Source organism: Pelodiscus sinensis, chromosome 11 (genome assembly GCF_052426305.1).
Source record: "Pelodiscus sinensis isolate ZL-2025 chromosome 11, ASM5242630v1, whole genome shotgun sequence".
NCBI classification, from domain to species: Eukaryota; Metazoa; Chordata; order Testudines; family Trionychidae; genus Pelodiscus; species Pelodiscus sinensis.
The window spans coordinates 36228798-36252205 of record NC_143062.1 but is presented as its reverse complement, the minus strand read 5'-3'; the positions used below and the strand labels follow the sequence as shown (position 1 = coordinate 36252205).

Here is a 23408-nt window from a genome sequence, read left to right as displayed (position 1 = left end):
TATTATATTATGGTCACTATTCCCAAGCGGTCCTGTAACGGTTATTTCCTGGACCTGATCCTGCACTCCACTCAGGACTAAATCGAGAATTGCCTCTCCCCTTGTGGGTTCCTGTACCAGCTGCTCCAAGACGCAGTCATTTAAGCCATTGAGAAATTTTATCTCCGCTTCTCTTCCTGAGGTGACATGTATCCAGTCAATATGGGGGTAATTAAAATCCCCCATTATTATAGAGTTCTCAATTTTGGTAGCCTCTCTAATCTCCCTCAGCATTTCAATGTCAGTATCACTGTCCTGGTCAGGTGGTCGGTAATATATCCCTACTGCTAATTTCTTATTATTGGAGCATGGAATTACTATCCATAGCGATTCTATGGAACATGTTGATTCATTTAATATTTTATTTCATTTGATTCTACATTATAAATTGCTCTTGCTTGTTCAGTTTGTTTATGTGATGAAAAAAAGACTCCAGATAACTGAAATGTTTTTTCAAACCTTGAGTGTAACCTTCCACACAACACTAGGCATCCCCACTGCCACGCCATGCTGTGCTAGATTACTATTAGAAAAAAAACCTGCCCCCCCCAGTAAAAAGTTTGGCCAGGCTGCTCTTGCTATAGTGGGCTGCAGTACTCCTTGGGAGAAACCAGCTGCACCCTTCCTGCATACCGCTGCCTTTAGAAAAAGGGAAGGTGTGAAAAGGGGAAAATAGCCTCACTCTCCCACCCATCACCTTGGCGTGAGAACTGCAGGGCTTACTTGGTTGCATGAAACCTGCACAGTTTCAGCCCAGCCCCTGGGACACAGACCCCCACTTGATGACCGTTGGGCCATATATGGTAATATGCAAGCACGGGAAAGCGATGTGAAAATTTGGGGATAAATACCGATCACACAGTTCGCTCAAGGAGGTCTTTGCAACACATGTACCACCGTGCGTGTCCCTTCCCGTATACTTCAATGCGCTGCCGCCCTGATCAACCACCCAGCCACCTCCCCCGACTCTCGGGCATAACCAAGGCCTTCGCAACCGAACCGATATCTTTGAAATGTTCCGTGTGCTGTGTAAGTTGGTATGTATGATTTGATTTTTTTCTTGTATAGCTGAGTGTTGTAGTTGTTTTGGGTAGTACATAGAGTTTGTAGTTATCACTGTTATTTAATTAGTGTAGCTGGATATTTTTAGAATAGAGACTATTCCCCCTTGCCATTCCCATCCTTATCTCTGACATGTTTAACTAGAAATCATAGAATAAATATAATAAATACTGTAAATTCATTATTAACACGGTCTATTAAAAATCTTAGACTACATACTATAAATTCATCACTGTTATAAATAAATATTTTTTATTTGCTAAGACGGTCCACCTGGTTCAGTCCTTCCCTCCTTGGGTATGCATCATCGGACCTGTTATTCTTGCAACAATTACATCTAATATAGAATTGTAGGTCATCCAGTAACTCTGCATTCTATACACAAGACACAGAAATTGCTACAATTAAAGCACTCTCTATGAAAGAATCATGGTTTACTGATCAAACATACGCTCTACTGCTCTTTACAAGCTGCTTATTTACACTTCACAAAACAAATCTGACACTGCTTAGTCCTGCATTCACACACGCTAGCAGTGACTGTGAGCTGTGCAGGAGCAAAGACCAACCTTCTTATGAATTTAGTTGGACTTGCACTAGTTTCTCACCCATGATCTTGGCACATTGTAGCTACAGTAGTAGGAAACACAGGATAACACAGGAAACAGGTAAAATCCCTTTGGAAAATTAAGGGACGAATTTCCTCTGATGTTACTGCTGTTTCTCCCTCTCACCCCCACCATGTCGCCAATGCTGCAGTTAGGAGTGGGAAGTCAAAGTATCATTTTTCCCCCCCCCATTAGATGGTATATGCACTTCCCTCAGCAGTTTCATCACAGAAACAAATTTCACTTGCAATTGCATGACTAAGCCATGCTGCTGAATGGATTATTTCCCCTATCATTATAGGAGTCCTGAAACTCAAGCTAAATTTCTGAACAGAACATCTAGTTAACTAATTGATAGCCTAAAACCTGCTCCATCAGACAGATCTCTTATGCAAGACAGCTCCCAGCATGCATTATTACATATCCTTGGTCAAGTTCAACAGTCAAAGGAATGGCACAATGCCAGCAAAATTTGCTCCATCTCAATTTGTCTGCCAAAAAGAGCTTTTTAATGAATATAAAAAATTTACAATAAGCAGTAGCATCACAGGATAATTGAGAGCCTGCATTACACTAAGCAAAACGCATAATATGCCACTTGAAGTATATGCAATACAGATGTACGAAAGCTTGACAAAAGCTTGACAATGATTTAGTGTCCCTCTCAATTCATTGCTGATAGAGCTACATCACTGTCATGATCATGAGGGTTAGCCAGCAGCCAGGGGACTAAGGCGTTAACTACACATAAGCCAGGTGGAGTGGCCAATAGGAATGTAGATAGGAATTTCAAACTGAGACAAAGAATTTTTGATTTTTTTCCCCTCCTTTGTCCTGGGCAGTTTCCTTCAGCTACTGAAGGAGACAGAGATGTCTCTCTCTCTCTCTCCAAGAAACGATTCTTCACTTTCTGTAAGTAGGGTAAAGTTTAGATAAATCCATTAGGTTTTATTGTTTGGGAAATGGGATCTGATGTCTGTGTACTTTTAAAAAATGTTTTGGCTTCCCGTTGTAACTAAGTTCTAGGCCCATGGTGGAGTTTCTCCATGTGTACATTATTTTGTTACCTTTCCATCTAGTCATTATGCTCGCAACACGAATATTGTGATAATAAAAGTTCTCTCTTTCCTTTTTATTAACTTGGTATTGGTTAATGGTTGTGTCCTGGTTTGTACTTTAGGGGTGAGATTTCCCAAGTGATCTCTCCCCTGATTTTCTTATCAATACTTGGGTAGTGGCAGCAGAGTTTTTTATCCCCAAAATCTAGGTTAAGATATTGGGGGTAAGTTTTATACCCAAGCCTGGTAGATAAGGTTTTGGGATACTTAGCTGGCCCCCACGTCTGCATTTATCGTGCCAGAGTGGGGAGGGAGCCATTACAATCACGTATCAAAGGAGATCTCCTAAATCAGCTATTTTATGTTGTCCTGTTACTATTCCTGCCTGTTTCGGATCCCTCATGTACACATGAAAGGTTTAGTGGTGGGTTGTTGCAAGAGAAGGGAGGCTACTGCCTTGAACACTTGCTATCCGGACTGATAACTAAAAAGAAACTGTATCTGAAGAGAAAGCTCTGTCCCAAGTCCTGTTCAGCATGTTCTATCTAGGAAAGTAGTCACATTTATAACATGCTTCATCTTCTAGACTTACAATTACTGAATTTGTAACAGAATGACAAAATTCATTTGTCTGTTGCTTTTAAACTGCTACCAAAGCCTTTCAGATGTGATACACTGTACTGATGCTGTGAAGTGGAGAGTTAAATTCATACCTTTTTATTTGTTGAAGCCAATATGTAAAGGGATATTTACAAACAATAAATCTGTTGGGAATTGGGAGTTCAAAATAAAAGTGGCTTGCTCCTCATGTCTCACAAAAAGAGCATGTGGCCCATCTGGGTTATACCTGCCCCTGTGGAGACATTTTGTTTATAGGGTTGCCAGGTGTCCGGTATTTACCCAGTCTGGTATTTTCACCTCCTGTCCGATAAAAAAAAATCCAGAGAATACTGGACACCTGAGATGTCCGGTACTTTTTGATTTTTTCCCCGGCCAGGAGGTGAAAATGCCAGGCACTTGACAACCCTACAAACACTCAGCGCCAGCTCCCCTCCCCCGGCTCCCAACACCCCCAGCCCCCTGACCCCAGCCTTACTGGGTTCCGCAAGACTGCTGGCACTGCTTCCCCTGAGTCTTAGTGCTCAACCGCTCCCCTGTTCCTATCCCTGCACTCACTCTTGAAGGGGACATGCTGTTTTAATGCTGTTTTATTTTAATTTTTTTTTTTTTTTTTGCACTAAGTCTTGGAGTCCTTTTTTTTTTGCTCAACAACTTGTTCTTTCCCCTCCCCCCCCCTTTTTCCCCTTCAACAGAATTTTTTCCCCCGCTTTTTTTTTTTCGGGGGGGGAGGGGGAGGTTCAGTATTTTTCTTTGAACCATCTGACAACCCTATTTGTTTACTGTTGCCCACAGCCAGGGCACGTGCTTGCTGATTGCACACAACATCGGCTGTAAAGAGCCACATGCTTGCTTTGCATCCAGGGAAAGTAATGCTACCGTTCAATCAGCACAACCTGCAAAATGTACATATGCAAGTCTTAACAAAAGCATCCTAATTCCACGAGGCCACCTTGGTTATGACAATCTTGCAGCCCACTGAGATGAAGTGTGATGGCGGAGGCTACTCAGGAAGCTTACTTTAGCCTAGGAAACCCATTGCTGATTTAGTAAAAGACAGTTTTCTTCACTCCTATGTAAGTAACTACGTTTATGAGCAGAAGGGACCCTGGCACAAGAAAACTTCAATTTTATTAGCTTTGGTTGTTTAATTGCCATATATATAAGAACGAGTGAGAGTCCAAATTCTTAATTCTCCTTGTTAGTCCAATTCTGAACTGTTTTGAAAAAAATCACAACCCCAATATAGGTAGTATAAAATTGTTCAACGTAGTCAAAATGATACCAGAAGAATCCACCCAAATTCAACTTGATATTATTGATCACGGAAGGGATTTTTATAGGTGTTCTGTCCTGGGGCTAGTATTAATCTGCTTGACGTTTTACAGTACTGCATAAACCATGCATATCTGGGAGGGCGGGGGGGGGGGGGGGGTCAGACTTGCTAAACCACTGGGCAAGGGAGGGCAAACAGCTCCATCATCCTGGAAGAGGAGGATTCTCAGGCAGAAGGGGCAGGGACAGCCAGCCCTCAGCACCACGAGTGCAGCACTCTTCTCACCCCTTCTCTGTATGTTCATCCACCAACTGTGATTCTCTCTCCCCCAAAAACCTTTATGCCTCAGACACTTTTGACTGCTAGAGCCTTTCGCGTTATCTGAGTGTCTCAACAATGACATCCAATGATTAACTGGTTATATTAACTCCAGGGCTGTGTTACTTGGCACTGGAATCAAGACTCTGTAGTCACGAAATACCACTGGCATGAAGAAGAGAAAGGGCCCAACTCTTTCATTTTTAATGAGTGCCCACCTATCTTTGGGGCCTCTGAAAATCTCCCCCAATAGTGTACAACTCATCAGGTTGACAATGAGCCAGAGTGACAAGACAGTTTCTAAGAGCTACCTAAGAGTCATGGCACTTTGATGTGTATTTCAAGACTGACAAGTGTACGGAGTTTCTTAGGAGCCTTTGTTTGACTGCCGTTTTCAGTAGGCATCTCCAAGTGACCCGGCAAACATTTTTTTCTTAAGCATCTAGATTCCAAAGTAAGAACCCTGTGGGATGATTTCAAGGGAGGCAACACACTATCTTGTTAGTTTATAGTAAACATCTAAATAGAAGAGAGAGCCTTTGGGAATACCTGTGTCATTGTCAGGGCTTCTTTGAGTTGTGCGGAAATATTTCCTCCATTCTTTTTCCACCACTGTAAGCACCATTCTTCACTTTTAGATCCAACCTTTCCACCATCCCACATATGTCTTCCTTTACTGTGAACTACTTACACCACAAAAGTTCAGTTATGACTCTGAAGTTATCAGAAAAATTTTGGCATAAAATACATCTTGCATTGTTGAACAGTTTCTGCTGTTACTGTCTTTCAGGTTGACTTTGGCTTTTGATTAGCATATTGAGCCTCTCTCCTTTTTTAATGGGCCCCCAGCAGCATTTTGTCTGCAAACAAAACATTATTGGTTCCTTCCAGTTCAGTCAAAGTCACATGAGTAACTGTTATCAGACAGCTTCAAGGGCTATTAGCTGAAGTCACCGTATTTGACTGGTAACAGTACAAAAACCTAGGAAAAACAGAACTGCTGCTGGAGTATCTTCATCATTCATCGCACCTTACTTGTGTGAAAGAACACAACAATCACAGTCTTGGCTTTTTGCATGATTTGTGGATACAAATAACCTTGTGTCTAGGCTATTCCCCACTCTGGCACTCCGAGTGAAGCAAGTGGGGGCCCCACAAGAGACCTTAAATACCTTGCCCTCTATAGGCTTCTGCTTGCAAAAACTCCCCCAGATCACAGGTTCCCTGGCCTTGGGAGGTAGCTGTCACCACCAAGTTAAGGGGAAAAAAAAACCAAAAAAAAAAAACCACAGCCCCCCAACAACCCTTTCTTCTTAGGCTTAAGGAGGAAGCACTTGGACATCTTCCAGAAAAGTATTCCCAAGCTCCTTTACTACAAGAAAACTTGTAGGGGGGGGGGGGAGACCCAGGAAGCTGCCTGAGGGAAGTGCTACCTGGCCAGAGCCTGCCCCCCCCAACCTCGCTCCCCAAGCCAGAACCCCATTCTGTACCAAAACTCCCTCCCAGAGCCCCTTCCTATACTCCAAACTCATCATCCCAAACCTGAAGCCATCTCCTGCCCCCCAAACATCTCATTCTTATTCTCACAAGAGAGCTCACACTTGAATGGGATTCCTCACCCTTTCCTACACCCCAAATGCCTGACCCAGATCTAAATCAAGCAAGAAAAACTGAAGGTTTAAAAATTACTCAGTAGAAGTTAAACAAGCTTAACACAAGGAAGAAGATTAGGCCACCTTTTAGCCCATGATAACTCAAAATAGGAAAGCATAATTGTTATTTTATAAGGGTGTTTTGGCACATGCAACCAAATAAGCTGCTTCCTGGATACTAGGAAAGCAAGAATGAGCCCTACACTCTGGAATGAGTCTGACTTCTCTTGGTTGGCTCTGCAATTTACCAAGCAGCAGAAATGGAGTTGCTCCTGTTACCAACCATTACTGTGTGATGAGAAAAGGCTGTGACTATGTCAAGTGGCAATTAAAGGAGAAGATCATAACCTTTATATATTGCAGGTCTGAATATTGCCTGAAGGTGATTATGGTGATAATGCTTGCGTCTCGCTCAGGACTGACATAGCCACTGCCCAGAGAAGACTGATTTCAGCTCTCTCTTTTCAGAGATAGTAGTATATGTACAGACCAAGCACTGTAAGGGGGAGAGTACCGAGTTAAACCTAGGAAGGGAACTACTTCTTGATCAGAGAAGAAATCAAGGGGTCATGCAGGAACCGGAGTCTAATGAGAGACTGGTAAAGGAATCCATAGCACAAAACAGTCAGAGAAGGCCCCCCCAAAAAGTAGCAGTCAATACTGTGTTTTCATTATAGGACAAATTCCAAAGAAAAGGAATAACCCATCAGTTCCAAATTAGTATCCTGATGATGTGCTACTTCTTCCAAAATGTCATTTAATATTTGCTTCAACACACCTTACTATCATTCAATGAGATGGTGTTTTAATATCTCACTCTACACAAGTAAGTTGTAACCTATGATTTGCAACTGCTGGTGTAATGAGTTGTGCCATTTTCTTGGATCTCGCATTTTTCTATGCACTGCTGTTACATCTTACACTCTCTTGGGATACACAAGAACTTTTAATAATTGCTTTTAATAAATCTGTAGCACCAATAAGTCTTTGTGTTACAAGTCTGACATGAAAACATTCAATTCCCAGATCTTGGATGGACCTACCAAATTGATGTCACGTATTAAAAATTCTACAATGTCATTGTAAGGCAGTAACAACTTATAGAGGCGATAAGAGACTGACTCACCAGATCCAGGCCAATCCTACAAATGGCATGGTGGTGGGAGCTCTGTCTTTAATTAGCGATAAAGCAAAGTAGCAAAAAAGGCATGTCACCGCACATTTGATACTAAAAACATACTCACTGGGTTGTGAGTTTCATCTGCAGAATGATGAACAGCCCACCAGTCAGATGTCCACTCCCAGGCATTTCCCACTATGTTGTATAAGCCATAGCCATTTGGAGGAAATGCTGTAACCTGGAGCGCAAACAATGTTGAAAAATCATTTATTACCATCTTGAGGCATGAAATAGCATTTAACTCCTGATGACCAACCAGTTAAAATCCACTGGGTAGATGTTCCTTCTCTCAAATCTTTGAATCAGAAAGAAGTTGCCCATACAGAAATTGAGAGGCTCAGGAAAAAGCAAACTATTTTAATCAGGGTCTATACTCAGAGTTCGGAATTGTATCCACAAAAGGGCTGAACTATGGAAACCTTGATTTTTCTTTTTAAAATGACAATACAAATCCATCATTGTTATGGACAGCGCCAGTATATTCTCAAGGTTCTCTCCCACACTTACAGGTATTATTGTTAAATCATAAATTATCTTCTTGCTCACCCTGCTATTGTTGAAGCCAGTGATTTAATTTTAAGAAATACTAAGTAGCACCTGTGAGCAAATGCTGGGATATTTTCCAATCTGCATGCAGACACAGTCACACGTTGCATTAACGGGAATTAGACTCCAATGGGTCACTGTAAGCACCAGAAGATATGCCCATTTGTGAAAGCTGTATTTCCCCTCAAGAGACTAGAGAGTGCTTCAATTTCTGCCGGTTCTGACTTCCCTTCTAGTCACCACTTCTCTTTAAAATACTAGCATTCACAGCAGTCTACATATTTAAAATACCTCAACATGCATTTCTTTTGCAAGCATTAACAAATGTTGTGGCTTCCTCTCTAAGACACTCCTAACCTTTATAAATGGAAGTAAAAGTTCACATCTTCATCAATACCAAATGAAAAAACCCACACTATTTGAGGGGTCAGGAAACCAAGTATTTACCCAGCATGACAGCCAAACACCACTCTAGGTCAAAAACCATTTTAAGCCTTAAGTATTGTTTTTAAATCAAAAGCAGAAATAAAGCTTAATTTAGTGAAGCTAAAACACTCAACCAGTTATTTTTAGCCTCCATTTCACACTTTGTAGGAATAAATACAGTGCCTTTCTCCATTTTAAGAGCAGTGAAAGTGCTGCATGATGGAAACCTTCAAAAGAGCCTTTTTCACTGTAACACCAATAGCTGGATTTAAACATTTTGTAGCTTAAAAGGCTGAAGGTGCAAGAAGTGTTGCTAATGTAATCTGACGTGCTTACAGGTGCTGTTCCTTTGTAGCCATCCTCTCCTGTATTGCTTATTGGGAACTCTCCCTGCCAAGTATTGGCATAGTGCTGACCTTTTGGTTGAAACTTATTGCCCCATGGGAAAAGTCTGTTGAAAGAAACACAGGAGACAAGCTGTCAGAAGCATGGCTAACCTTTAGAATTAGAGACATCAGAAGGGACGAAAGAGAAAGGGAGTGGACTGCTGCTAGTCTCAAAGAGCTATTTTGAATAGATCAAATCAATGAAAAGCTGACGATCTAGTTCATGCTCACAAAAATACTTGGAGGAATGCAAGCGCTTGGTCAGTGTTGTGGACTTATATGGTTGTCTAACCAGGCAGCATTACGGTTAAAAAAAACACCACAAACTATTTTAAGTAGATTTGATCCTAAAAAATTAAACCCAACTCCCATCTTTGTCAGATGTTTGTAATTTTTTGTAGCAGCAATAAAAAGTAAATATTCTTTATGCAGTTTACATCTGAGGAGCGGGACATATAGAATATACACAATCCACATTCCAACTCCAGCTGTATAAACCCACGTTTAATAAGTCTTAAAAACAATGGAAGTTTCTTGTAGTGTAAATGAAGCTCTGACGCATAACCTGCTGTTCTTTCAGATAATGTTTTATGGTATATACAATGATTGACAGATGAACCAAGTAGTGTCTGTGCAAAGAAAGGAATTATGACTACTCCTCCTGCCCAGTCCTTTAGTTTCTCAAACGAGTTGTCTCTGACTGAACAATTTTGGAGTGGCAGCAAAACCCTTTTATGCCACAACTCATGTAGCCTGCAACAGTATTAGTCTCAATTTTAGCCTCGTTTCACTTGGTTTCTTAATTATTCCAACTTTATATGGGACTAAAGCATTTTCTGGGATACACATTACACAAACGATTCTGTACAAAATAAAGTAGGGTTACAATTACTGCAAAAGCATGTGCCAGTCCAAGAAAAACATTAGGGAAAATAAAACACTGCTTCTCTCTGGATGGTGAGATATCAGTATCGGCTGCATTCACGAGGAAAGAGTCTTGGTAAGTACCTATTGTCAAGGCCTCCTCGGCAGCTGTACTCCCATTCAGCTTCTGTGGGTAATCGCTTTCCCGCCCACGTGCAATACGCTACAGCATCATTCCAGGAGACATGAAGAACTGGGTGATCCATTCTGATGAACAAACAAAACAAAAAATACAGAACGAGGACATCAGCAGGGTCAACCAGCCTCACAGCTATTACCCAGCAACAGGGAAAGCAATTTATGAAACTCATCAGACCATGTCATGATTTAATATAATGGGCCATCAACAGTATATGGAACTTTTATATCCCTCACACTAGACTATAGTTATGTCTGAACTAGGAGCAGAGGTTAATTTTACAGCAAAGAAATTATTGAAGTAAATACCAGAGCAAGGAATTAATCAAGAGCAACACATGCAAATGGAGAACAGCAAGTAACAGAAAAAGAAACTGAGAGCGGAAGACATTTTACATAACAGCATGATGCACCACAAATATGCACTATGCCCCCAGATCCAGCTCACTCTTATTTCACCGTCATGCCCATTTCCATCCTTATATTGAGCATGCATGAGGAGTGAGCTATACAGTTAGTGACCACTAACAGCTCCTTGACTTGGGTGAGAAAATAGCTTCTGAGCACCTCATAGGACGAGGCCAAAACTTCTTTGAGACTGCAGTACTAGCCCTATTTCTGCTCTTATTTTAAGGATATGCTGTAACTTATGGTGAAACTAAAAAAAGTCAGAAATGTGGCAGTTTACGTTTGTAGAGTTAGATTTTTAAATTGTTGATGCTATTTATTTTAATTCTGTTTTTTTTCCCTCCCCTCCTCAAATCTGTTAAAGAAATTTGCTTTTTTAGGGGCATAAGGAGAGAAGAGAACAGCAGGAGAGAATACCGGACAACCCTCACTTAGCCTCAAGCTTCTTCAAACCTTACCATTCTGGAGCTGTAGTAATTTGCAGTAAAACAAACAAGCCAGCCCTGTCTGTTGCCTAATAACTTCCATGTTTATCTCAGCCTCTCCTACCTAAATGGGACTATTCCAGCCCTCTTTGGTGGAAGGTCTCATTTATCCTGGTCACAGCACCCCTCCCTGTCCTTGCCCTCATCCCCCCCCCCACCCTCTTCTGCCACAAGCCTCTGGCAAAGTGAGTCACCACCCTGCTAGTAGGGGTTCTGGCACAGGAGCTGCAGGCAGAAAGCTTCTGACTCACTGTATTAAACAATGGCCTTCCTTTCACTTTCCCCACTCATCTCCCAATCTCCACTAAACTTCATTATTTGCTACTCTCCTGACCTTTTAGATTATTTCTTTGTGATGAGAAGTTTGAAGAAAGGGTTAGATAAAGATCAATGCACTAGGCCAGTCTCACAAACTCCTACAAAATATAAGGCTCATACGAGCACATTTCCAAAGCTGTTAACTGCGATGACCTAAATCTCTTTTCCTTATTTTTTTCCTTGTCTCTTGGTACCATTTCCTCTATTTTTGCTTCAGATAATTTCTCTTTCTTCCCCCTTGGAGACTAGATGATGTGCACCAACCATCAAATGATGTTAAAGAGATGAAGCCCCATCCCTATGGTATTCAATACGTCAGCTTCTATCAGACATAAGCTGAAAAAAAGTCTGTCTCCCTCTCCCTCCCTCCACCCCAATAACCTTAAATAGATCAGTGAGATAGTGAAACTTTGACCAGTCTTTTTTAGTAAAGTTACAGATCATCATCTATTTCACCATCATTTCTTTACCAATAGAAAACGTCAAACACAAGTTCCTTAACAATGACAAGATTTACCTCTACATAAGGGTATCATTCTGCAAAGATCACCATGAAAGAATATACACTCATTCCCCTGACCCCAACAGACCCATGGGTAGCACAGAAGGGCTTCAACTCCTAAAGTCAGTGAGACTTAAAATGACTTAAGTGAGAATTAGGATCCTAAATTGCTTTGGTAGTTTTCAAAATGTTATTCCTTCCCCTGATAGCCTCAGCCATTCTCTATAAAATGGATGGCCTCCAAATTCTTGAACCAGGGAGCAGACTCAGAGAATGCCTTACATGCAACTCTCTTATAATGAAAGGGGAGGAGGAGGGTTGCAAAGAGAAATTAAGCCAGAGCATCCTCTGCTGATCTCAGTCATAGCATTCTCTCCGATAGGTAGGTCCCAGACCATCAAAACAGACCATGACACCTAATGTCCAATCAGGCTTCAAATCAATATCAAGTGCCCAGTGGATGTATTTTAATCAGACTGTAACAGAGGTTATTGGTTCTTTCAAGTGGTAATGCTTTCACTGGAGCAAATGCATAAGACAACGCAATTACAATAGTACAAGTTGAACCTCTCTAGTCAGGCACTCTTTGGTCTGGCCCCATCCATAGTCTGGCCTGATTTTAGTTAGCTGGATGTCCACTTATGGGCGTAACCAAATTTCTCACAGTCCCATAAACTTTGTTTACAGCCACTAGTCCTGGTTCTCAGTAAGGATATCAAGATCAACTAATCGAACAGTCGATGGAATTTCCATCGATTACTCAATCAGTCAATAAGGGGTAGGATGGGGCACTGGCTATCCCCCCTGCACCTCTACCTTTTAAATGTAGTAAGAGCTGCTTGTGGCTCTTACTCCATTTAAAAGGCAGAAGAGCAGCAGAGACTCAAGCAGTCCCCACCTGCCTTGGGTTGCGCCTCTCCTTTTGAAATGTAGCTCTTGTGGGGCTCTTGGTACAGTTCAAAGGGAGAGGCACAGCAGCTGGACCAGTATGAGCGGGGACTGCTTCAGTCCCAGCTCATGCCATTTCCTCACTGTGCCTCCACTTCCCCTGCCCCCCTGTGGAGATGGTGCTGGGGGGAAAACCAGCTTTTAAGCCAGCACCCGCTGCCCTCCCCCTTGCTGTCTCCGTCTGATAGAGGCAGTGGGGGGGAGGGGGAGAAAAGAGGTAGAGGGGAGAGAGCAACTAGTTCAGTTACTACTCGACTAGGCATGTAATAGTATAGTCAATTAAGCAAATTTACTTCCTTATCAGTTAATCGACTATACTACCCGCCCCTTGCCAGTAAATTTTTTAGCAGGCTGGCCAGCAGCCCAGCTCAGTCCCAGCTTGCACTGGGTCCTGTACCTAACTCTGCTGTAGCTCTTCTTTAAAGTGTGTTAGAAGCCAATTAGGGCAGGCAGCCAGGCTTAGTTCCAGCTTGTGCCGGGTCCGGGAGCTCAGATCCCTCTTCCCGAGACAGGGGCTTCCTGGGGACCACAAAATATTAGACTAACCGATAAGAATTCATGAGGTTAATCGACTATTCAATTAACCGATATTTAACATCCCTATACTTGACTACCCTTTAGGCATATGCTTATCGGGTCGTCGAGTAGCCACTTACATCCCTAGCTCTCAGTGTTCTGTGCTGTTAAATATATCTAATTTACCCTTACATGTCTTAAGAGCCCAGTAAGCAGTAAAAGTGTTGGCAATGCTGCTAGAGAATAATGACCTCCCACGGTTTGGCAAATTCTCTGGTTAGGCACCAGTCAGATCCGCAGAGCACTGGATTAGAAAGATTAAATCTGTATATGCAACAGAAAAAAAGCCCATCTTGAACCATGTCTCCCATCATGTGCTGAGCTTGTACAGACGCTTAAAGTAAATACCACAGTTAAAACTGAAAGGCCACGCCTGGCTCACCTCTTTGAGATATTAGAATCTGGTCCCTCAGGTTGCCTCCAATTAGCTCCTTTAACAGGCATCCACCAGGGAGCAGCTGCAACCTGAAAACAGGCCAAGTAGAATCAAGAAGAATGTTGTAGGCCTCCTGAATTCCCTCTCAGAGGCTATTCTGGGAAACATCCATGTGACAATAGCAAATGTGACTACACCTCATTTTTAAACTCACACCTCAGAAGTCTGTGTACTGCCTCTAAATCCACGGTATGGAAGATCATTTCTAACCAAGTCAGAGCTATGTGTTTAGTCTACAGCAGTAATGGCCAAACAAAAGCCAGTGCAAGTATGGAGAGGAGGAGAAGCTAAGTGACTGACTCTGCAAAGTTCTTTTAATGACTGCTTTTCGCAAGTACTGACCTGCTTCAGATTTTGAAGGGACTGAGAGGAAGCTAGTGTTTTCCCAAGTCTCTGATGTTATGAAATGCAGCTCGCTTCCTGAAAACGCAATCTTAAGTAGGCTATTCGTGTCTGATAACTCTTTCCTCTCACCAATTCCCAGCTGTAATCTTTGAGTCCTGAAGCTATTTGTGAAGTTGGCGCAGGTTGTCTTATAGACTATTTTAGACTTTTTGGAGCACATCATGCTGGTAAATCAGATTTTAACTAAGCATCACAGCAATCTCTTTGCAGTGCTATATCCTGCACCTGGTAAGGCTAAAAAGTTTATTTTTAACTTGTTCATCAGTTTGGTCTGACAGCTTCTAACTCCAGAACCAGTATTTTCAGGACAATTAACACCCTGATGACTTCCTTCAATTAAGGTCAAGACTTCCATTTAGCACATTTGTAATTTTCTTTCTTTGATTAACTCACTAGCCTGGATCTGAAGTATGGGCTATTAACTTCCAGTAGGGGGAGACAGATGAACCACAAAAAGAGTATCTGAATTTTTTCTACGTTTGGCATTACTCTACCAAATACAAATACTTGATAACTGCATTGGTGTGTAATGTTTCTCTATAAAGAGTGGTAAGTTGTTTCTGTCACTGTTGATCTAATTTAAGGATCACTGTCATGGCTCCTTCCCCACTCTGGCATGATAAATGCAGAAGTGGGGGCCAGCAAGTGTACCCCAAAGCCTTATCTACCAGGCTTTGGTATAAAACTTCCCCCAAAATCTTAAAAACCTAGGTCTTGGGAATAACTTCCGCTGCCACCACCCAAATGCTGATAAAGAAATCAGGGGGAAGATCATTTGGGAAATCTCACCCCTAAAATAAAAATCAAGGCACAGAATTAACCACTGCCAGGTTAATAAAAAGAAAAGAACTTTTATTACAACAATATTCCAGTTGCAAACATAATGACTAGATAGGGAGGTAACAAAATATACTCATGGAGGAACTCCATGGGCCTAGAACTTAGTTACAAAGAAAAGCCAAAACATCTTTTAAACAGTGCCAGATCTCAGATCCCATACCCAATCCATAAAATAATAAAACCTAACGAAACTACCTAAACTTTACCCTACTTACAGAAAATGAAGAATGGTGTCTTGGAGAGAGAGAGAGAGACATGCTTGTTCCTCTCTGTAGCTGCAGAGAACTCTCTCTAGAGAGACAAAAGGAGAAAGGAAAAAAACCCAAATTCCTTTGTCCCAGTTTGAAAAGTCCCACCTACATTCCTATTGGTCACTCCACCTGGCTAGGTGTAGTTAACCCCATAATCCCCAAGCTGCTGGCTAACCCTAATCATGCAATCATAATCTTGCTCTTCCTTCCAAAACAGATAGCTATGAACAATACATGCAGAAAAAAAATATTACAGTTTATATATAAGCTAGTGCTTCCTACTTCAGTGAAAGCACTTTGTGGCAAGTTGAGGCAAAGAAGATAATGCCTGTTTAGGTCTCAGAAAAGTACAAATGCAGTACACATGAAATAACCCAGATCTTCCCCAAAATAAGTTGTCATAATAGGCTTTTAATGAAAGATTAGATACGCCTAAGAAGAACATCCACACAGTTATATTAAGTAGGATACAGAAAATCACTGATGTAAGTAAATTCCGAATGTGTTCATATGTAAGCAATCACCAACTGCCTAAGGTAAGCAAACCAGCAGTCAGAGCATCAAACTGGTGCTCAGGATACTGGTTCTATTCTGCCACTGTGTTCTTGGATAACAGTGGCCAAGGTATTGGGCAAAACTAAGGAACAAAGGCCAATCTGTAAAATGGAGATAATGTTACTGACCTTTGCAGAGCTCCCTGAGATCTACTGATAGTAAGTGCTATGTAAGGCCTAAATAGCAACTGCGAGAAACTTCCTTATGACCAGTTTATTCTATAATTGTCCATCTTGGAGTTACTTCCTGTGAAGGGTCTGCTACTGCCCCTACTCAGAGATAGGCCTGAACCAGTACACTCTGAAAGCCAGCAGCAGCTTCCTGGGAGAAGCAAGATACCAGTTATGTTACCTACACCTCTAATAGTGAGGAGGGAAAGGAATTGGAAAAGGAAATTTCAGAAGCAGGAATAAACTGCAGTCTGTGACAAAAGAAAATGGTTAATACACTGCAAAGTTACATTGTTTACACTTGCAACACAACCAGATAAATGAATCCCCACAAAAACTTGCAATGTATGTCATTTTCCTCGAGTAAAAGTGGGGTTTGTGCCAAAGGCTGAAGGTCTTACCTAGACCACACAGAGTCAGTGGCAGAATTAGGATTTGTGATTTCCAGCCCTCAGGTCGACCCACCAAACTACAGAGCACCCCCAGTTAGGAACCTTGCAATATGCTTGAGTTGGGCACAAGAGCACTTGAACCCCTAGAACACAAGGTCTCAAATCAGGGGATAGCCCCCTTTCCCCAAAGAGGCACAGAACATATTCTGGGGGGCATGAGAAGCTTGGGAGGGGACTTATTTAGCACATTTTACCCATGGCAGTGAGTAACTAGCATAGCTGATCCCTCCAGACATGTCAAGTCCTCAGCTGGCACTGTGCATTGACTCTAGATGGTACTGTGCATTTTGATGTATTGTTCAACTCACACTGTACGTTAATCTATTTGCTATGAAGCAACGTGCACATTTAGTTGTGAGCATTGACCACATTATGCTTTTTGCTTTTATTCTTGTTACAACAGATTGGTGGCTCTGTGCCTTACTGTTTTTAATACTTAATGAGATTGTTCTATGTATGCATGTAGCAGGAGGTGGGGGAGCGTTAACTACTATCTGATCACATGAATTTGGAAACCACAAGTATGAACTCCAGCCAGAGAGAAAAGACTAGAACTCTGACAACCAGAAGCAATCACACATGGGTGTCAAACACCTTCAAAATGCTAGATGCTTGCATTAATTGCAAAAGGGACAAGAGCTTCAGGGGGTAGCCAAAGTAGTCTGTTACAGAAAAACAACAAATGGTCTGGTAGCACTCTATAGACTAACGGAACATGTAGATGATATCAAGAGCTTTCGTGGGCACAGCCCACTTCTTCAAATGACCGGAGTTATAAGTTGGGGATATGAAAACTCGAAATAAATAAGGGACTGGGGAGAGAAAGAAAAAGGGAGGGGGTTGGAGACAGAGCATCATTAAGTATTTGGAGAATGGGTACTTAAACCTAAACAGATAAAAATCAAAGTCAATAGACAGATTCCTAAAACAGGAAGGATACCACTCAGGGAGCTGTTAGCACCTTCAGTGGTTATTAAGTAGATAGAGTCCCCACCAGCCCATATCATGATTGAGTCCATTAGCATGTGAATTGAATTTGTGGATGAACTGGGATTCCAGAGCTTCTCTGTGTATTTGGCTTGTAGAGCTGGTTTGTGACAAGACAGCTACTTGCAGGTTTGTCAGACTGTGGTTAGGCAAGCTGAAATGCTCACCAACAGGCTTCTGTATATTCCCTTTACGTATATCCGATTTGAGTCCATTGATTCTTTCCTGCAGAGACCGTCCAGTTTGTTCAATATATATAGCAGTGGGGCACTGCTGGCATTTGATGGCATAGATCAAATTACTGGATGTACAGTCAAATGACACTGATTTTGTGGCTTATGTTGTTTGCTCCAGTGATGAATTTGCCAGTGTAGATGTGGGCAGGGTTGGCATCTTTTTTGGTTGCAGGGCTGGGTTCCTGGAGGTTTATGATGTGATTGTGTGGCATGGTTATCAGAAAGAACACATTTCAGGTTAGGGAGCTGTCTGTAAGCAAGAATAGGCTTTTCTCCCAAGGCCTCAGAGTGAGGATTCATTTTCCAAGATAGGTTGTAGATTGTGTTGGAGGGGTCTGAGTTATATACTGTAGGTAACAGGAGGAGTTCTGTTATTTTCTCTCTTTTGGGTCTGTCTTGAAGTAGTTCGTGTCTGGGTATTTTTTTGGCTGTCAATTTGTTTTTTCACTTCCCCAGGTGGGTATTTCAGTTCTAGGAATGCTCTCTAAAGATCCTGTAGGTGACTGTATACAGCCAAGCCCTACAATACAACTCCACAGACAGAGACAATTGACTGAAAAATGTGTCTGGAATGGAAGCTGGAAGCATGTAGGTAAGTGTAGCGGTCAGTAAGTTTCTGATATTGGGTGGTGAAAATTTGTATATCATTTAACTGTACTGTAGTGTCCAGGAAGTGGATTTCCCTTGTGGACTGGTCCAGGCTGAGGTTGGTAGTGGGGTGGAAGTTGTTGAAATCCTTGTGGAATTCTTCAAGAGTCTCTTCTCCGTGGGTTCATATGATGAAGATGTCATCAGTGTAGCGTAAGTAAAGTAGCGGTGTTAGGGGGCAAGAGCTGAAGAAACGTTGTTCAAGGTCAGCCATAAAGATGCATGGCACCACAATATGCCAACAAGTGCCCATGGCTGTGCCACTGATTTGGAGATAGAAATTGTTTCTGAATTGGAAGTAGTTGTGGGTGAGGATGAAGTCTCAGAGTTCTGTAATCAGGTGTGCAGTGTTGTTATTGAGGATGCTGTTCCTGATGGTCTGCAATCCATCTGTGTGTGGAATGTTGGTGTAGAGGGCTTCTACATCCATGGTAGCTAGGATGGTATTTTCAGGAAGAATGAGGTTTTGGAGTTTCCTCAGGAAGTCACTGGTATCATGAAGGTAGCTCGGAGTGTTGGTATCATAGGGTCTGAGGACGGAGTCGATATAGCCAGATAATCCTGTGGTAAGTGTGCCAATGCTGAAGAGGATGGGCCATCCAGGATTACCAGGTTTGTGTATTTTGGGTAGTAGATAGAAAGTTCCTGGTCAGGAATGGGGGGGGAAGGGGAAGAAGAGGGATAGCATAAATTTGTTCCTGAGTAGCATCAGGGAGTTTCATGAGCAGTTTTCATTTTTTTGGTATTTCTTAGTGGGGTCACAGGAGGGAGGCCTGTAGAATCTGGTATTGGTGACTTGTCTGTTCGCCTCCTGTTCATAATCTGTCCTGTTCATGACGACAACAGTGCCTCCTTTGTCAGCTTCTTGGATTCTGATGTTAGGATTGGTTTTGAGGCTGTGAATAGCATTGCATTCTGCATTACTGAGGTTGTAAGTTATATGTTGTTGTTTACTGACAATGTCAGCTTGAGCGCGTTTGCGGAAGCAGTCGATGTAGAAATCCAGATTTCCGTTACTTCCATTGGTGAGGGTCCACATAGACGCCTTCTTCTTGTGGGATTGGTGAGGGAGAGCAGTGGGTCAGTGTGTTGGATATTGGTGTGTTGGGAATATTCCTTCAGGCGGAGGTGGTGAAAATAGGATTCCAGATCCTCACAGAACTGAATCATATTTGTGGGGGAGGTGGAGCAGAAGGAGAGTCCACGGGATAGGACAGATTCTTTTGCTGGCCTGAGAGAGTGATTAGATAGGTTGATGATGTTGTTGGGTGAGTTGAAAGTACAGGCAGTCCCCGGGTTACGTACAAGATAGGGACTGTAGGTTTGTTCTTAAGTTGAATCTGTATGTAAGTCGGAACTGGCGTCCAGATTCAGCCGCTGCTGAAACTGACCGCCAGTTCTGACTTACATACAGATTCAACTTAAGAACCCCAAGTCAGCTGCTGCTGAAACTGATCAGCAGCTGATTCCAGGAAGCCCGGGGCAGAGCAACTGTGCCTTGGGCTTCCTGTAGTCAGCGCTGGTCAGTTTCAGCAACGGCTGACTTGGGGACGTCTGGGGCAGAGCAGCTGGGGTGCTGCTGGGTTGCTCCAGTAGCACCGCTCCTCGGCGCTACTGGAGCAACCCAGCAGCACCCCAGCTGCTCTCCCCCAGGAGTCCTGATTCAGCCGCTGCTGAAACTGACCAGCAGCAGCTGAATCAGGACGCCTGGGGCAGAGCAGTTGGGGTGCTGCCGGGTTGGTCCAGTAGTGCCCAGAGCGGCGCTGCGGGACCAACCGGCAGCACCCCAGCTGCTCTGCCCCACGGTCCACAACAATAGCCTGGTCTGCTGGGGGGGCACACTAGCTGCACCCCCCCCAACAGACCAGGGACACAGGGAGCAAAGTGGCAGCGGGGGGGGGGGGGGGGTTGCCTCGCCTCTAAGGCTTTGCTCTGGCGCCGACCGCTTTGCTCCCGGTGCCCCTGGTTTGCTGGAGACGGTCCCCAGCAGACCAGGGGCACCGGGAGCAAACCCTCAGCCGCGGCGGGGTCCCTGCTGCTGCAGGTTTGCTCCCGATGCCCCTGGTCTGCTGGGGACCGTCTCCAGCAGACCAGGGACACCGGGAGCAGCTTTTCTCGCCCCAGAGCTCGAGGTGGCTGACTGCTGCCTGTGAGCTCCGGGGCGAGAAAGCCCCGTTCGTAAGTGCGGATCCGACATAAGGCGGATCTGCGTAAGTCGGGGACTGCCTGTATCTGTCATGAGAGATCCTGAGGCATGTAGCAGTTTGGACAGTTTGTCCTTTGTCCTCTGAAGGGATATGAAATGGTCCTTGTACGATGGTCTCGTCATCCTGGAGACAGAAGCTTGCTCTCTCACAGAGTGGATTCCATTTAAATGTGGGCTGTTATGCGTCCACAGAAGGCAATTACATCTCTCAAAGAGCTTGTACTCACCTCCTAATCTAATAACTAGGAAAGGGAAGCAGACATGCTAGAGCAGCTCAGGCAAGGAGCATTCTTACTGTTCTCAGCCAGAGGCCCGGTCCTTCCTGAGAAGTGTAACAGCGCACACAGCCTCTCACTAAACCTAGTGACTCCCTCATGAAGGATTCCAGTGATCTCAGTTGGAAGAAAATCCTACACTTTAGACACCCTAGTTCACTTTACCCAGCACATACTAGCTGCGTCTTCATTTATTAGTACCAGAATAAGTGAATTCCAAAACCGACAGTATGGACTACATTTTGGTTCAGTTACGGATTGGATGTAATTAACTACCTTGCATTTTTCCCCTTTTCTCCTAAATTTTGAATCTGACTCATAATTGGGCTTCAGTCTTATATAACACTTCCATGTGACAACTGGTTGTGTCTGAAAATTAAAGGGACATTCACATCCCCAGTGCCAAGAGAACACAACAGAATCTATCTTAGAGATCATCAGTAGTTTAACAGGAACTGCAATGTGCCTACTGTGACATTTTAAGTTACAACTGCTAGCTTTAAAAAGAGGAGGATTATGGTAGACTGCACTGTTGCAATCTTATCCTAAAGAAAAAGTGACTAAGAAGCCACCTCATATTTCTTCATGAATAAATAGTAAAAACATGCTTTTGATCCAAATAGTTTACTGTAACCAAGAGAGAGAAGTCTCTCCACATGAAAGCACTGCATGTCTTTCTTCTGTTTCTGTGCTGAACTCAACACCAAAGGGCTGCCACAGTTTTTGCAAACAATCAGATTTTTAGTAGATATTCAAGATGCAATATACCAATAGGATAAGAATTATAGACTATGTATACCACAACCTCCAGATTAGTTTCAAAATGACAATTAGATCATTTATTGACATAGTCAACTAATATGCACTAAGCTGCTCTTTCTGAAAAGAAAAAAATTACATGCATTTCCAACTTCAGAAGGCTTTAAAGCTTTAAATGGCTCTAATTCTAATTGGCACAAAGGCTAATTTGAAAATAGACACTACAACCCCCATCATTTAATACTGCAAATCTTTCTCATACCACTAAGGAGCTTAATTGCTTTCATAATGCAGGACATTCTCATGCTTCAGCTCTAGGCATGTGTTCCATACACTGGGTGACAGATTCAGCCTGTAAAAACAGAACATATGCTGCTAGATACTCGGTCTGGAAGGGATATTTAAATAAGATATCAAGCCATTTCACTCTGATTAACTCTTTAATCTACAATATGACCTCAGATTGGCTATTAAAATTATTTTCTCTTAAAATAGACTAAGAAAAGTCACTTATTGACATGTTTGCTGCAAAATTTAAGTGGATAACACCTCTAAAAACAGGACTGAACTATTTTAGTAATTATAAGGATGTTGTTCTAGGAACAGTGGAATTCTTTACACATTTGGCTCAACCACCTCAATATTTACATTCCCCACAATCTCTGCTGCAGAACTGAAATCTCTACCAAATCAGAGTGAGGGCTAGAATATGCTTTTTCTCATAGTGTTGTGCAGACCAAAGGACACAATTTAATCATACTGCAAAGGGCATCATTGACAACAAACTCACTCTCACAAGTTCTCCCATATGCATGGAACAATTTGCAGAACTGTTGCACAGTCAGATAAACTTTCATTTTTAATTGGTGGAATTATCGGAGTCCAATTTACTTTTCCAGAATAGATCTGTGATTCCCTTATTACACAAGTAGCCTCACAGTTTTCAGTGTGACAAGTCAGCACAAGCCAGCAGAGGATTCTGGCCCTCCGCGTTTATCTTGTTTAGTGATCTATTCTTCTCAGGCAAGTTAGGGACTAGAACTGCTGCACTGCCAGGGTTAAAAACAGGGCAGAGAAGAAAGTTTACTTGAGAATAAACCATATCCTTTGGGTTTCTTCAGTTTGTTGGTCTTGGGTTTGTAAGAGTTTGATTTAGAAAACTCATTTGCCCCACAAATGGGCTGATAGCATCCCTTCAAATAAAATCTGGTAACTTGCTTTATGGATAACACCTGATGCTTTTGAGTAACCTAAGTTTGGCTTCTGAAAGCTCATTTATCAGGAGTTGGTTCTGCATATGAGTTTGGAAATAGAGGATGATCTTCCTTCTTTCACCCCAAACTCTAGTTCAAAGGCAGTCAAAGTTACTGACCCTCCGAGCCACACATGACAACATTCAGAAATGCAAAACCTGGGGCATTCTTGACAGGACTCAGGGCTTCAATTCTGCACCTGCTGAACCCCCAAGGCTCTCCTCCCACAGGGCAATACCCAGATGCAATGCATGGGATTGTTGCCAGGATTTGCTGGCCCTCTGCAGTCGCATGGTGTGTCGGGCCACCTGCCAGCACAGTAGCTGGAATCTGCAGCTGTAAGGAGACACAGTGAAAATAACGAAGCGCTGCAGGGAGGTGCCTCTTAGGTAAGAGGTGGGCATGCCTGGAAGGGGGGCCCACATGACAAACTGTTGGGGAGAGTGAACCTTTAAATTGTGCCCCAC

The 23408-nt window shown here is 42.8% G+C and overlaps 1 protein-coding gene across 1 annotated transcript in view; it reads right to left on the bottom strand.

The window, feature by feature from the left end:
• The window catches only part of SUMF1 (sulfatase modifying factor 1), an 82960-nt gene that overhangs the window by 27111 nt on the left and 32441 nt on the right, over positions 1-23408 (bottom strand). The window contains exons 4-7 of the mRNA XM_006132799.3: positions 13851-13933; positions 10178-10300; positions 9120-9234; positions 7876-7989 (exon numbers count right to left, since the gene is read on the bottom strand). Coding sequence (XP_006132861.2) covers positions 7876-7989; positions 9120-9234; positions 10178-10300; positions 13851-13933 — 435 coding nt within the window. The remainder of the gene's footprint in view (positions 1-7875; positions 7990-9119; positions 9235-10177; positions 10301-13850; positions 13934-23408) is intronic.